The sequence below is a fragment of the Prinia subflava genome, chromosome 7, assembly GCF_021018805.1.
Source record: "Prinia subflava isolate CZ2003 ecotype Zambia chromosome 7, Cam_Psub_1.2, whole genome shotgun sequence".
In the NCBI taxonomy this organism is placed as follows: Eukaryota; Metazoa; Chordata; class Aves; order Passeriformes; family Cisticolidae; genus Prinia; species Prinia subflava.
Genome location: NC_086253.1, coordinates 33,637,402 through 33,653,499, shown reverse-complemented (window position 1 = coordinate 33,653,499; position 16,098 = coordinate 33,637,402). Strand labels below are relative to the sequence as shown.

Below are 16,098 nucleotides of genomic sequence, written 5' to 3'. Positions count from 1 at the left end.
AAACTATTCTTCCCCATTTAAAAGCCCAGATGAGGTAAGATGTATGAGTGTGGAATCCAGTGGGTTTCTTTGCCATTGTGTGAGGTCACTTTGCTGCATATTTTTGTGAATTTATCCCTGTGGTGTTCTGTTGGTATTATGGTACTTGCTCTCTGCTTCTAAAATAGCGGCAGAATGTTGTAAAATCAGGTCTTTATCTTTGCTATGGTTAAACTTTATTACAAAGCAGCACTCCAGCCTGCATCTTCACTTGCATTGGACTACATAAATGTACTGGTTTCACTCTCTTTCTTGCTTCTCTCATAGGTTGGACTTGATCTTGGAGGTCTTTTCCAACCTAATTGATTCTGTGATTCTGTAATGGCTTTGTCCAGCTTATTAGTCACCTTGTGGAAGTGAAGGTATGTGTGTCTTGCTGGATGACTGGTAAAGCCTAACTCATTTTGCTCTAAGCTATTTCTTGGGTTTATGTTACAAAAGGTAAACCCCTTTGATGCAGTGCAGAACAGAGGGTCAGCTATTATGGGTGTAATTATCCCAGTGAAGACTGCAGGGTGGTTGTGCTGCTGTCAAGCTGGGCTGTGTTTTGAACCTACCTGACAGGTAAAGAAGGCTAAGAAATAGTTGTATTTTTCTCCCATGACCTTGTTTAAAGATGATACAGGACCTTACTTCTCCTGCAAAATACACATATTGTGTTTTAAGTGCTGATCCCACAGTCCTGTGAGCAGTTTCAGCTCGACAAGGAATGTTTGATGTAATCTTCTGAAATAAGGCATGTAGGTGTCTTGTGCTTATTAGCCTGCTAGTGGCCATTTAGCTATTTTATCTCAGTTCTTATTAAAAGAGTGTTACCAGGAAAGGAGGAAGAGGAGGTGGGTCAGGAAGCTGAAGCTGGATCCAAGGCAGGATGTGTTTGGGCCTGTGGATGGGAAGTATCTGGCAAAGATGTGCCTCTAAGTGTCTTCTAGCTATCAGACTACCTTTGTACTGAAAAGGGAGATTTCTGGTTCTGAAACATTCATTTTGCACTGTTATTTGAAGAGGCTTCTTGTTCCTTGGTGCAAGCTTCTGCAAATTCTCCTCAAATCACTCCCATTAATGCACAGATGAAGTGTGATAAAATGAGATAAAGCATTTTTCTCCTATAAAATTATTTGCTTTCCCATACAGAGAGGTGACAAGGTGCATGGAATTTAAATGTCATCTGCAAAGCATGGCTATTTGATTTAAAGTATTTTGTTTTAGACTCTCACACAGACCATATTTTTCCTTGTGAGTTGTGATTGACTCTTCAGGCTTCAGGAAAACAAACCATGTTTTTGTTTCAATCCTTTCCATCTACAAAATGAAAATAAAGTTGAAGACCTTGTTGCATGTTCTTCTACTGTTATGGCATTCCTTTGGAGTGAATTTGGCAGGGATGTTGATGGAGAGCTCTTGAAAATGACTGGTGCTTTCTGGCTCACTGTTTGTATACCCGTGGAGGATCTGCAACTAAGCCGGTTCAGAATTGCACCAAGAGATAGGCAAATCCCTTCTGTCTAAATTAGTGCATTTGGAGTGATGGAGTTTGTTTGTAGGGGTAAAATGACCACCCCTTTCAAAGTAACTGGTAGTGTCATCAAGGGAATGGTGTTGTAGCATCCAGTAGTGATGAGGAAGATAAACCAAAGCAGTCCTTGCAGAGGACATGCAGAACAGTCCCCTGTGCAGGAAAACAGACAGCCTTGTGTTACTTGTGATGGGCCAGATAGGGCCTTGTGCCAGAAATTAGTGACGGTTTACAGAACCAAATTTTGCTTCTGAATGAGGCAATAATTGTGTAAATGAGATTTTTTAATTGTTTTAAAAATTATTTTAACAAGTGCCAAGGAAATTCTTTTCTTCTGATGGAATTGAGGACTGAGTTGTTTCTGGTAGAAAATGAAACTCTATTTCTTTATGGAGCGGGAGCAGACAGTGAAAAACGCATAAAGGTGAGGCCATCAGCAGGTTTCTGGTGAGGAAGGAAGCCCACTGTAGGTGTTGTTGAGGAAAGGGTGCTGCTTCTCATAACCCAGAGGAAAGGGTGTGAAATGTGGTAATAATTGTAGGAAATAATTGTCATCGTTGTTCTGGCTGGACTGCACCCTGCACAGTAAAGGGAAATAAACACGGATCTCTCTGAATCTTGTTACTGTGCTGGTTTAGTTTAGTGGTGCAGTAAGAAAGGAAATGATGAAGCAAAAGGGATCTTGGCAGGCTTTGGTTTTCCTCTGCAGAGGGGTGGGAAGGAGAGCAGAGTTTAATTGTACCCTGTAAAATGCGTATGTTTGGTCTGAAGTATTTCAGGCTCAGGCAGAAGGTAAAACACCTGTACAAACTCCTGACTTATGCCTGTGGGTTATGTCTGTTTGGGGTTCTGATATTAATGATACATGAAAGTTCTGGGCTTTATCCTCTCTTTTCCCTACAGTCTTTCTGCTGTGCATGAGGAAACTTTTCTCCTTGAACTTTGATTTGTCTTCACATCTCTTCTGTCTCAACACCCTTTCTTGGCCAGGCCACTGTGACCTTTTGCCACCCGTATTTGACTGCATTGCTTTCAACTCACCTCCTTCCTTATTCCCTGATCCTGACCTCTCCATGTGTCCTGCTGGCCCTCCCTGCCCCTTTTCTGGGCTGTCCTGCAGATTCCTGTTGGCTCTCACCAGTCCAGTCCCTTGCCTGCTGTACACCAGCCTGTTCCATGGCCTTGGCTACCCTTTACATATTGCTCACCTGCACTCCCTTGTTCATTTCTTCCCACTTAGCCTTTTATTGCCTTTCTCTTGATGCTCCTCTCAATAGCTTACTGTGGTATGAGCCATTTCCTTACCCTTCCTCCCAAACACCTCTTCTTAATCCCTTCACAATTTTTGCCTGCCCTATCCCTTTTGGACACACAGTGAGTAGTTGTTCAGTCTCTTCCACATCCCTTGCGTCCAGACTACATGCAAAATCTGCGGCTACAAACTTTCGAGGAAATCTAATTCCGTTTTTACGAGCTCCAACCTTTGCAGCCTGTAATTACCTCCTGCCATCATCACTGAGACCTCTTTTCCTGCCAGCTCACCTGACACAGGCACACACACACGTGTACATATACCATGTCCCTGTCTCCCCCAGGTCTTTAGCCTGTGCATCCATTGGCTCACCGGCACTGGACACTCACTGTCGCTGCCCCTTGGCACAACTCCTTCAGCTGCTCCAGGCTCTACCTCATTGTCTCCCTATCTGCCAGGTATTGTTCCCCACGTTACCCTTGCCCATCAAGCTGCTGAAGAAGGGCTTGCTTGTGTGTCTGCAGTGTCTTTCTGGGTTGGCTGGCCTTACTTTTGCTATATTGAAATACCCCCAGTGGTTGCCTCCACTGGATACTTTCATACCTTTGGGTGGAGATGCCACTTCTGTAGCACGTCCAGCCCCCTGTCAATGCCCAGCCTTGACACAACTGCTCTGATTTTATTGTTCTCCTTAGTTCCCCTTGTCTTGCCCTCCTGGTCTAAGGTGGGTGGATACCTTTCTACATAAGGGTGCTTTCACATTTTAGTCTAGCCTAGGAAATAAACAGCATCCTAACCTGGTACTGAAATATTTTTTAACAGCTCTGGTGAACTTATCCCTAGTGTGACATTGCCTGTCAGTGAAGTTAAATTCTTATGCTGATCTTTGTAAGAAATGGAAAAAAACCCAACTACCTCAGAAATTACTTGCAAGGTGTCTGCAAATTTATGGAAGACATAAAAAGTAAGCTTTCATGGAGAAAGAGCCTTTTGTCAGTGTACCTGATTTTTCTACCCCTGGATGCATGGTGAACATTGTCACCACTTGTTTCTTGGGTAAAATGCCCCAGCCCTTAAAATACAGAGGAGAAGAGGCCCCTGGATGTGAGACATGAAGTAGTGTTCCTACATTCACTCTAGTCTGGGCAGGCTTGTCTGATTTCAGAGTCAGTGAAGCAATCATGGTATGTCCTTTTGTCTTCTCCCTGCTTCTCCTTGGAGGCCCTCTGGCAGGTCTTCGAGGGCAGAACTTGCAATCCAGGATTGCTTGATTCAAGATTTGAGGGCAGAAGCCCAAGAAAATGTAATTTTAAACATACAAAAAATCTCTGCATATCCAGCCCATCAGCACAGGACACCCATGTAAAGGCTTCCCTCTCCTGCCCTCCATCTCCTGGTTAATTTTCCTCATTTCTTGGTGTACATGAGTTCACCTACTTCAAGCAGTGGGGCAGCAGAACAAAGCAGTTTTTAAAGGAAACAAAGGCCATTTATATCTGGTTTTCATTTCCTTTTTCTTCTATTTGATAAACTGTACAATATTTAATAACAGAAGACTTGCTCATTCTTGTGTCTCAGACTCTTATTAAATCTCAGAATCTCTGATACAGATAAAGAGTAATTAGTGTGTGCAGTATCTTCCTGACACGTGCTGGAGATGTAATCAGGAACCGAGGTGCCCTTGGCAAATGCTTTGTTAAAGTATACTGTATAGTACCATCTTACTAGGAATGGAAAGAGCCTATAGTCAAAGGAAAAAAACCCTCTTGGAAGCTGAGAGCTTTGGGAAGATGGGATCAGGTATATGTAGTGTTAGAGACAGTACTCATCTGCTGGGTTTATGCTTCATTAAATTTTCAGCATATATCCTCATAATGTGGTGTCAGCAGAAACTCAGGCAAAGCTTAAGGGATTACACTGATTACTATGTGGATGTAAGTTTTGGGTTTTGTTTGTTGCATTAGAGCTGAAGAAGTCATTTGGGTGCTTTGCTTGGACTCATGCCCACGTCTAACCATATGGTACAGCAGTTGATGGAATGCAGATAATAGCTTCATTTTCTTTGCTATTTAGGTTCAAACTTGTGCTAACAGGTCCCCTCCCAAGCTTTGTTTCAACCCACTAGGTAAACCTAATAGGGAAATTCATCTCTCTGTGCCTCAGTTTCCCCATACAGCAAACAGCAATCATAGTAATAACACACTGCTTCTCTTTTAATTTGTTTGGAGTGTACAGATGAAAAGCACCAAATACGAGCTTGCTATTTAATTATTTGGCCTACTATTTGTACTCAGTTTGTGTGACCATGCAGTAGGAACACCCATGTTTGGGAAACCTGGACATACCATACCTATCTGGTCAGTGCTGCCAGCCTGCCCAGTTGGGCTGTGACCTACAGCATGGCAAATACAACTGGCATTAGTCATCTAGCCACTGCAAAAGGTGAGGGGGAGAAGGGAATGAGAACTTGCAGGGGAAGACCATGCTTCAAACCTGAATAAAGCAACTTTTTTCTCTTCTGATCAGGGAGCTTGGATACACAGGCAGTACCGCTTCCTAGGTAATTTCAAGATGTATTCGCATTTCAAAAAGAGAAGTGATTGAAGCCATCTAATCCATGTAAACTGTTGTCATAGGCATGTGGTGAAATCCACATGTGCCAGCCCTTAGCAGTTGCGTATTGGTGCCCCTGTTTCCCTGGGTGGTGTGGGAAGGAAGGTCACAGGGTGTGAGAACACCATTTTCTCTTTCCCTAGCAAATTACTGGTGAATGACTTTTTAGATCTGGGGTCCTAAGATCACCTTGTGAGCGTGGATAGCATGTTGTTATTACTCTTTACAGGATTAAATCTATCCCAGGAGGAATCTGCTTTGGAGTAGACTTTAAAATTTGGAGGCAGGCTATGTGTGTGCTGTCCAGAGGTGTCCTGACCTTCTGAGAACAGGTATATGTAGATAGATAGATAGATAGACTTAATAATAGAGTAATAGCTAATATATCTACAGTATTGATACCTATTTTAAATCTTCCAGTTTAAAAGGAGAATGTTTAAACCTTGAAAATAAACCTGTAGTTTAGGAAAAAGTATAATATGGAGCAATTGTACTAAGAATTGTATTGTGCCATAGCATTACACTAATTCCACCAAGCCTATAGGCAAAGGCTTGGATTTAAAGAGTATCCAGAGTGTCCTGGTCTTACTGTAGAAACCACATGTAGCAGGAGACAGTTTCAAAATGCCTTGGATTTAAAGAGCATCCAGAGTGTCCTGGTCTCACTGTAGAAACCACATGTAGGAGGAGACAGTTTCAAAATGCAAAACTTGTTGTCATTTGTTGCTCCCAGTCTCCTGACTGAGGCTGCTCCACCTGAAAACAACAGGCAATCACTTTAAGGGGTGTTTGAGCTGATCTTCAAAGTTATGTGATTTTTATAATGTGTTTAAGGAGCAACCTGACTGCAGAGTCACATGTTACTCCATGAAAATTTGGGGGAAATAAAAGTTTTGCACAGATACAAATATAAGCACAAAGGTAAAATGAACATTTAAGTGTAAGTGGTTCTTAGTGTCCCTGAATTTACAAGCAAATAAATATTTGATTTCATATCTCTTATCCAGTTCTGCCAATAGCAGTATATTCCAGTAACAAAGTTATGGCCTCCAGATAGAATGGAGAGCACAGATTTCTCTTTTATGCAGCTGAAATATAAATTTTTTGATGCAATCTAAAAAAAGTCTGACTATTGGAGCATTCCAGCTGTCTGTGACCTAGTTTCAGCCTAGCCATTTTCCTGTGTAGTGTAACCTACCTGACTTATTATTTGCTCTTCCCCTTCTGCTTTTTTTCCTTTTCCAGTTTCATTGCTGTTTCTCCTGTTTTGTGGAGATAATGGTAATGATAAATTTTCTCTGTGTGTAAGCCACCGTCTTCCCTCCTTCTGCTCCATAGAGCTGTTGTCTCTTCCATTGACTGCTACAGCTTTTATGTGAAATGGAAGTTGTTAAATGTAAATGGTATCTCAAGAGCAATTAAAAGTTTAAGTACATATAATGAAATTGATTTAGCTGTAAAAGAACAAGATGGAAGTGACCCTCTATTTGGTTTTGTGCCATAAGCAATTGCTTTTTTGTCTGAATGGCCTGAATAACTTAGATCTAGGTTCTGCATGTGGTCTGCAAGTACCTAGGTTTTGAGAATTTTTGCACCAAGTAGTTCATGATGATCACAAAGTTTTTGCAGGAATGGTGTTAGAACATCTCACACTAACTTTTTCAAGCACCTAGCCTACATACTGTGATTTTCTTTTCACAGTTATGCCTAAACCCTAAGCCCAGAACTTGTTTTTAAATACTGCCTAAATATTTTCTTGGTGTGCAAGCTGTCTTACTAATTCTGACTGAAGTCACTGTAGCATTAAATCACAGTGCAAAAAGCCAGAAATATGCAAGATCCAGGCCACTAGTTATACAAGATGAAGGAGGAAAACCCTGTACCATCCCACACTGAAATTTTTCCTTCAGCAAGCCCCCAGTTTAATACCTGATGTCCTCATTTTTTTTATGTGGGAGACTGTTTACATGCCAAGAACTGGAGAAACTTGCTCTGGCCTATGATTTTGACATTGAAAAGAAAACATCATTTCTGGTTTCTCTGCATACGCTTCTTCCAGTGAAGTGAGTCTGGTGGCAGCTCCATGCCTTGCTGCTGCCTAGACCAGATTCTTCTTGGCAAATACTTCCCACTGGTGTTAGCAGTGACGAAGGTGAGCATGGCTTCTGTGCATGGCATCTGGTGTTAGCAATGATGAAGGTGAGTATGTGAGCCAGGCTTACTGGTTTCTGCTCACGTTAGTCATGCCACTCAGGTTATTACTGCTGACCTCAGGAGCTCTCCTCTGTTATCCCTGCCAGCCACCTCCACCTCACGGGAGAGGTATGCTGGGGAAGTTGTAAAACAGTAGGGTAGAGACAGTCTAGGCATGCATTAATTTTTAATTTTTTTCTCCCTGCTTAATAGCTTTTCCAGTATTTTCCAAAGGTCAGGAACTGTAGAATGCTTGCTGTCAAGCTTGCACTTGCTTTGCTGCTTTTGAAATCTGAGCTAATTTTACCTTTTCCCAGACTTTCTGAATGACTGCAGGTCTTGGAGATTTGATGCTTCACATTACTGAATAACTTACCGCTACTTGTGCTGTATTAATCCTGATTTTCGGTCATGATTCTGCAGGCTTGTTTGAATGTCTGCTCTGTTTCTGGGGGTCAGTCACTCAGGAAGCAGCTTTGGTCCTTCTCTGGTAAGAAATGTCTCACATGGCACTTGGTGGTGCTGTTGGGGGCTTCTTGATAGTGTGGCCATGTCTGTAGCAAGAGTGAGTGAGGAGGTAAGAATATGCCTTTTAGCATTATTAATGGTTTGGAGCTGGGTGAACTCACCCCAAGCTCTATGCCTTTTCAAGTGCTGAGATCCTGGGAATGCTGCTGTGGTTGCGCACTGAGAGTCCTACGGCATCGTGACAAATGCCACAGTCTCTGTGAAAGGCATGCAATAATATTTGCAGCTGCTGCAAGCTCCAATCATGACAGCTCTGGCAAGCTCTATGACAGCTGCTGGCTGCAAGTTGGTCTTGTAACCTGTGGGAAGAAAATCAAATGCTACTGTGGAAATCTTCTGTAAACCTTCCACACTGTGTCCTCAGCTTGGTTTTGCCTGGTGCACTCTGAGATTCCAGAGCATAAAAAAGCATTGAGCTCTTGAGGATGCTAGAAAGAGAGTGTCATGTTAACCCAGGGACTTCTGTGTTTTGGGCTGCCTGGGGCAGCCTTTCTGTAGACCATCACATGGAGGGGCTACCTCTGAGCAGGCTCAGCAAGCTGATGTTGCCAATGTCATTTTGCTGATTTCCATGGGAGCCCTCCTTGGTGGCAGCAGCAGGAAGGCCATCCCTGGCAGATTGCTTGTGGTGAAGATGGGGGGTTTTTGGGTCTGCAGAAATCCAGACTGGGAGTGTGATGGGGTAAAAGCATCTGCCATGGGAATGGAGCTGGAGTACAGACTTTGCACAGATCCATATGGGTAGTGCTATGACCATGACCCTTAAACACTGCTGTTTCCCCACTCTTGGGTATCATTAGCTACCAGGAAACAGGTGGAAAATTTGTCCAGGAAAAATAGAACAATGCTTTTGCAATAGGCAATTGGGTTTTGGCAGCTGGGGTTAGAAGGCAAATTTCCATTGAGCATCTGTTTCCATATGAAAAATGGCAGGAAATATGTTTTTTCAATCCTTTTGACACTTGTCTATGCATTGACTCAAGTGCCTCAAATATTTCACAGCTGAGATAATACCAATAACAAAATAATGCTTAATTTCAATGTTGCAAATAACTGAAGCAACATTTTTTTTAAAAAAATGCCTCCATCCAGAACAACCATTGCAAAACCAGCAGTATGTGTAGCCCTGCTACACATATGTACATATGAACTGGTAGCTAGGGAAAGCCTTATCCCCTCTCCTCAACCCCTTTGTCTTTGTCACCTGCTCCCCTGTTTGGATTTGGGCATCCCTCATGTTTCCCCATAACAAATCTTTCCAGTTCCCTTAGTCACAGGAGTGATGCAAGGGAGTTGAAGGATAGTTAGTGGCAGTCCTATCCCACTCCCTTTCTCTCCCTGAAACTTGTGCCTGCTTAAATGTGCTTTGCCTAACTGGCAGCTGGGCAAGACTGTGTTCCCGTGGAGTCAGGGGTAAGAGGAGTACCAGTGTTACGAAGACTGGTGGAACTTCTCAGGTTCTGCTCTCTATTTGTATATCAGGACAATTTCAGAGCTCTAGTGTTTTTGTTCATTGATTAAAATAGAAACTAGGAGTGTGCAGCTTTGAACCCTGTGTCATTTTATGTATGGAAAAATAAAGTGGGCCCTGGAGAGCAGGAAGCAGAACACTGCTCACAGGCTGCCTTGCTTCCATCCCTAGAAATACTTCATTGTGTATTTTTTACCTCTACTACTGTGAAGGGGTTCCTAGCTGCAAGCCTGTGCACTGTGAGCTGAGCAGAGTGGTGGATGTCACACTGCCTGGCCCTGTCCCCAGGTAGTACCAGCTTCCCTCTAGCTTCTCTAGTGTGGAAGTCCTGGGCCCAGCTCACCCCTCTGCAAAGCAATCAGTTTGGTTTTCCTTCACAAATCACTATGAAATCCTGATGCAATACAATACAAATGGCTACACAGCTTTTTTTCTTCAAGAGCAAACCTGGACAGAATTTTGCTTCTTAAGTGTTGAAACCCTGTAAATGTAACTTAAATAAAGAAGGAAAAAACCCCCAATTTTAGTTATTTAAAATTTATGAAACCTTCATTTTCAAAATGCAGTGTACAATGCAGGTGCACTGCCAATGTCCAATCTTTTTTTTTATAGTGAGAAGGTCAGAGCTCTCCTGCAGTTTCCAGCAGGGCTGCATCTTTCAGTACACATTTTTCCACCCCATTTTTTTAGCTGTTTGAACTGCCCTAAAGCAGAGATGAAAACCACTAAAATGACAGCATGATAGAAATACTTCACAGGTGAACAATCTAGGATTAAAAAAAAATGTTTTCCCCTCCTTGACTGACTGCAAAAACAGCTGGAATGAAAAGAATCCAGCTTCATGTTTGGAGAAAAGAAATCTTTAGATATTTCCTCAAGTAATTGCGGCAGCTGAGATTTTGAGCTGGCTGTAGGGCCCTTTGCTGTTCCTGCATTCCTGCTGGTCAGTCTGGATTGACTTCAGTTACGGCATGAGCTGAAAGAAGAGGCTGATGGCAGAGCCCTCTTGCAGAGGCTGTGGATGCTTGCTGAGCCTTCCAGTGCCACAGAGCTTCCAGTGCTCTTCATCCTCCATCACTTGGTGCTAAGCCACCGAGGCACCTGGCAGTGTGGTGATTTGTGTGCTTGCAAATGAGAGGCCACTCCTCTCCAAAGAATGAGCTCAGGAACACTGGACCTATTAATTTATTTTCATTGGCATGAATAGGAAAAGGACCCAACCCCAAACCCTCTGTTGTCAGGATTTTCTTTAAATAGCCAGTTCTGGAAACAGGAAATTCCTTTACCTCTGGAAACAGGAAACAGATCTGACTATTACATACAGTTTTAAATCTTTCAATTATCCCCTGCTGCCCATCAAAACTGCTCTGACTTTCTGCTGCTCAGCAAAGTTCTCTATTTATTTTTGATAAGCCTCTGTCTGGGGGTGTTGTGCAAGACTCACGCAAGGGTATGATACCATGGAGTAAATCAATGTATTTTGTTGTAAAGCTGCAGGGCTGGTGTTTTCTTTGTCCATCATATGTATGAACATGAGAAGCTTTGTTCCCTGTAGTTTGATACAGAGGTCTACCATCTGTTGACTAAATAAAATAAGAAGGAAGAAAATGAGAATTGGCATCACAGAAGTCAATAAAGGACAAGATCTTTTTTTTAAGGTTAATAATCAAAGTCTACTGACAAGAAAGGGCATACCATTGGTACTGGAATAGTCTTAGAAATTTAGGGCCAGAAGTGACTTAAAGATAGCTTCTAATCCATCTCCTTGCCCCCAAGAAGGCTAGATGTTTATCTTCAAAATCTCTAATGAGGGTGATTTCACAACCCATCAGTAAATCTTATGTTAGGGCTTTACTCTCCACGTTGTCAAAAATAGTTTCATGATACCCTCAAAAATTATTAGGTGTATAGTAAGGTTTTGCTCTTTGTGCAGTTGAAAAATTGCTGACCATCCTTTTCAAACAGTTATCTGGCCTCAGATTCCTATATTCTCAGGATGTACTTGCTACCTCAGTAACCTCTTAAGACTCTGAATTTTTCCCTGTAGATTATGGTTCAAAATGTCTTTAGGGTCTTGTTGCTTGCTTCTCGGACTCTATGCTGAATGTGCCTGCCTTTTGTTTGACAGGGTTATTTCCCAGACTGGGCAAAGTCTCCATCTGAAGCCTCACAGCTGATAGCAGAAAGAAACAGCTGCCTTTTGAACTGTGCCTACGATACCCTCCAAGTCTGTGCTTTGGGGTTCCTTGCAGAAGTTGTGTGTCATTGCTGCCTGACCTGTTTCCAAACCCGTTTGTAACTTCGGTGTTTTGGTGGCACTGCTGCCTCTCTCTTTATTCTACTTTTGTTTCTGTGGAGTCCTTCTTTCTGAGCAAAGCACAAAGCTATTAACTGTTCTGGGAATGTGTTGGCTCTTAAATAATCACAGGCAGAGGCACCGTGCCAAGTTTTGGTTTGGAGTAACTGTTTTTTCTGCTTCCAGACCTTGATGTAGCTCCAGAGAAATAAAGGTGTTTACGGATGCATTATGAATTAACACCCTTTGTAGCCAGGTCCCAGCTCTGGCTGGGTGCTGTGACACCTCTCATGCTGTGAACATGCTTGTGCAGGTGGGAGTCTCTCCATTGATCTGTCGTGTTTGTGTTCAGACTGTCTCCCTGTCATGGTGCACTGGATCATTCTCAAAGCATTTTGGTAGCCTCTTGCACACAGGGTGAGATTTTTCTTTGCTCACTCCAGCCCTGCTGTTGCCCTTGACCCTGAATTCTTTACCTCCTGGCTGTTCCTCCAAGGCTGGCAGGACATCAGTGCCACCCAGCCTCTTCCCAAAGCACTCCAAGAAGTGCAGAGCTGCAGGGCTGACAGAGGATCAGCAAGCTGTATCTGCTGTCCAGTTTGTGAGATGTTGGGCTGGAGAGATCTCTGGAATCAGAGGGAAGAGGGCTCCCTGCTGCTCCCCAGCACTGCACCTCACCCTGGCAGAGCCAGGACACAACATTCATATCCATATCATGCATTCCTTGTTTGTACCCATATTTGATGCTTAAATGACTTCTCTTCTCTTAGCAAGCATCTCAAACAGAGACAGAGGTAGTGGTTAACACCAGTTTAGAAATGACCTGCTGCTGATTGTTGCAGCTATTGATCTCCATACACCCTTCTGGGCAGCCAACCAGGAGGTGGCTAACCTGGGGAAATGGATCTTGTACAGTGAGCGACCACCCTAGACTTTAGTTCCCTTCTGGTCCATGCTTTAAACGTCACCTCCCTGCCAGGCACCATGCACTGCACTGCTCAGCCCTGCAGCTGCATCTGATCCCTGACACTGGTCTGGTCCAGGACACAGTGCTTTTGATCTTAACTTCATTAGCTCTCAGCAAAGGGTAGCTGATTTTGGCAAAGGATCCTAAAACAGTTGACACATTAGTAATAAATTAAAACAAACCTGAAACAACTCTTTGTTTTAATTCCAGCATAGCGTGTTGAAGCAGTTCAAGTATGCTTTGGCATGCTGAGTAGTAATGGAGATTTTTTTTTCCCCAAGTTGGTTAGTTTGAAAAATAACGACTGATCGCAGCTGAAACAATAAAGACATGTCTTCCAGATCAAATGTAGTTCTCAAAGAGTCTGCACTGTTCACTGACTCTTCTGATACCTTCATGGTCTAAATAAGTGTGAGGGTTTTACCTTTGAAATATACCCAATGGTGGAAAAAAGTGATTAGCCATAGCTGGGGAGAAGCTTCCAAGTGATGTCCCTGGAAATGTATGGGAAAAGAACATGAAATAACTTTTCTTTCTTATCCAAGAGAGTAGTGATATTAATTTTTGTCTTTGTTGAGTTTCTCTGGAGCCTGTCATGGTGTGTTCTAGAGTTTACCTGAGGTCGATGGGAGCCTTGCTGGTGATTTCATCATATCTCCATGCAGCTCTGTCATGGTGACAGCTCATCTTTCCAGCTCACTTGGGAAGGAGGCTGGAAATCCTGATTCTGATGCAGAGGAGTGGAATAGCCAACTAACCAGTCTGGCTGGGTGGTTTTGGTGTCAGCTTCCCGGATTTCAAAAAGGCAGCTGAATCTGTTTTATTTGATGTGCCTGAGCTGGGATGCTGTGTTTGTGCCAGCATTTGGGTGGCAGCTCTTGACAGTGCCAACTCAAATGTGTGTACAAATGTCATTTTGCACAGAGGCTTGGTTTCCTACTTTTGCAGCAGTGACTTGCCAGGGCCTCTGACCATGTACAAGAGCTGGGCTTGGGCTCAGTACTTGCTCTTACTGGCACTTCCTAGCAGCTCTGCCCAAGGTTGTGGCTTGTGGCTGTAGCAGAGGAGGAGGGCCGCTGCAAGAGTAATGTCCCAGGCTGGCCAGATACACCTCCTGTGCTTTCTTCACCTGGAATTTGTATTCAGAGCTCATAATACCTCATTATTGCTGATCTCATCAACATATACAAAGGCCCTAATCATTCTTGTAGTGTTCCCCAAGTGCTGGGCACTGAGCACAGCCTCTGGGACTGCAGCATTTTATTTTCTAATATGACCTTCCTGCAAATAATTTACCTGCAACAAATGATCATTATACTCCTGTTGCTGTGTGAATCAGAAGACTCTTGGTATAAAGCATGCTAGCAGTTTGGAGCATGACTTCTCTTGAAGGCATTAAGTTTTCCAGGAGTTAAGTATGTTTATGTGTATTTTGCAGAGAGCCAGGTGAAAAATGGTAAGTAGGTTCCCTCTGCTGCCTTGAAGGAGGGTTGCTTTTATTTTTTTAAACACAGATGGCCTCTTCTGTCTGCCTTTCCTTTAAATAAATGCATAGCTTTTTATTGGAGAACTATTGAAATTTGGATCTGTGGCTTCACCCACACATTTTAAGCATTTTTGTTACTTTCTATAAAATATGAGTGGCACACTGTGTGAAAGTCAAATGACTGGCTTTCTGATGGCCAGGGGCCTGGAGCACATACTCTGGAAGAAGAGACTGAGGACAGAGGTTTGTTCAGCCCTGAGGAGATGGCTTTGGAGGAGACCCTACTGCAGCCTACCCCTATCTATGGGAAAGTTGATGAAAAGATGTAACCAGCTCCAAGGGACAAGGACTGCAAACTGGAGTGAGATTTTCTGAAAAAATATTAAAATAAGAAATATCTCCATGAGGAAAACTGTGCATTTATAACATGTCTAAAGAGACTCTAGGAGCTTTGTTCTCAGAGGTTTTCAAGGCCCAGGTAAACCAAGCCCTGTGCAACATCACATGAAGTTGGGGTTGGCCCTACTTTGAGCAGGAAGCTGCAGACTTCACAAGCAGACTTCTCAGCAGTGCCCTTCCCACCTGAACAGTCTTATTTAGTGACATTATCCATAAATACAGGGCTTGGAAGTGAGTGGAATGCAGTGGGGCCTGGGCTTGCCTTCCCTTTGGTATTCCACTTCTAAATGGGATTTTAAAAGTGGCTGTAATGTGATTGTGCTGAACTTGGTTTTGGGAAATTCTGTCACAGCAAATGTTTACATGAACTGTTGACTGCTGCCTGCCTAATTGCATCCCCATGGGGAGACACTGGCAGGGTGAGTGGGGTGTTTATCTGTGATGCAGCAAATACAGCCCTGAAGTCATCCGAGCCTTCAGCCTCACTGTTATCCCCTTTTTCCAAACTAATGGTTGAATGTGGACATACTGTATGAGTTGCCCCAGATTGTGCTGCAAATCCAGGTTTCATTGCAGGAAACTGGAAGAAAAATAAGATAAAAGTTTTCTGGACTGTCTGGAGCTTGCTCACCCCAAGCATGCTGGCCCTCCAGTTGTTGGGGTGCCTCTTCCAGAGGTAAGGGGCTGGGCCATCCATGGCTGGGGATGGCAAACCCTTGGCAAGCACCAAAGCTGGTGTCGCGGGGTTGATGGCAGCAGCGGGATAGCAGCCGCGGGTCGCCCGGCATCCTCCTCAGCGCCGACTGGTTTTGCTGCTGCGTTTTCACCAGTTCGGGCAGCTGCCTGTGGGAGGTCGATGGGAGCCCTGCTGGTGATTTCATCATATCTCCATGCAGCTCCCTCCGCGGGGTGTGCGGGTTTCGGGGGCAGCCGGGCGGCGCTGCCCGCCCGGTGCGTGAGCCGGGGCTGCGCGGGCCGGGAGCGCCCGGCAGGAGCCGCTAGAGGCCCCTCCAGGCGCGGCGATGGCGGCGGCGCGGCCGCGGGAGGGCCCCGCTGTCGCACCCGACCTCTTTAAAGGTTCAGATCGTCTCAGCGGAAGGGAAGAGAGGAGGTGATTCTGCCCTTTTCTCCGTTCCTGTGAGATCCCCACCTGCAGTGCTGCATCCGGCTGTGGCACCCGCAGCACAGGGAAGCCGTGGACACGTTGGAGCGGGTCCAGAGGACGGCCATAGAAATGATTGGAGAGCAAGAGCACGTCTGTGGTGACAGGCTGAGAGAGTTGGGATTGTTCAGCCTGGAGAACAGAAGGCTCTGGGGAAACCTTTGAGCAGCCTTCCA

At 44.1% G+C, this 16,098-nt stretch overlaps 1 protein-coding gene across 1 annotated transcript in view; it reads left to right on the top strand.

Moving 5' to 3' along the window:
* LOC134552941 (storkhead-box protein 1-like) overlaps positions 1-12,127 on the top strand; it is a 33,330-nt gene extending 21,203 nt beyond the window's left edge. The window contains exon 2 of the mRNA XM_063402158.1: positions 11,741-12,127. Within this exon, the coding sequence (XP_063258228.1) occupies positions 11,741-11,775 (35 nt within the window). The 3' untranslated portion in view covers positions 11,776-12,127. The remainder of the gene's footprint in view (positions 1-11,740) is intronic.
* Positions 12,128-16,098: the final 3,971 nt, after the last annotated feature.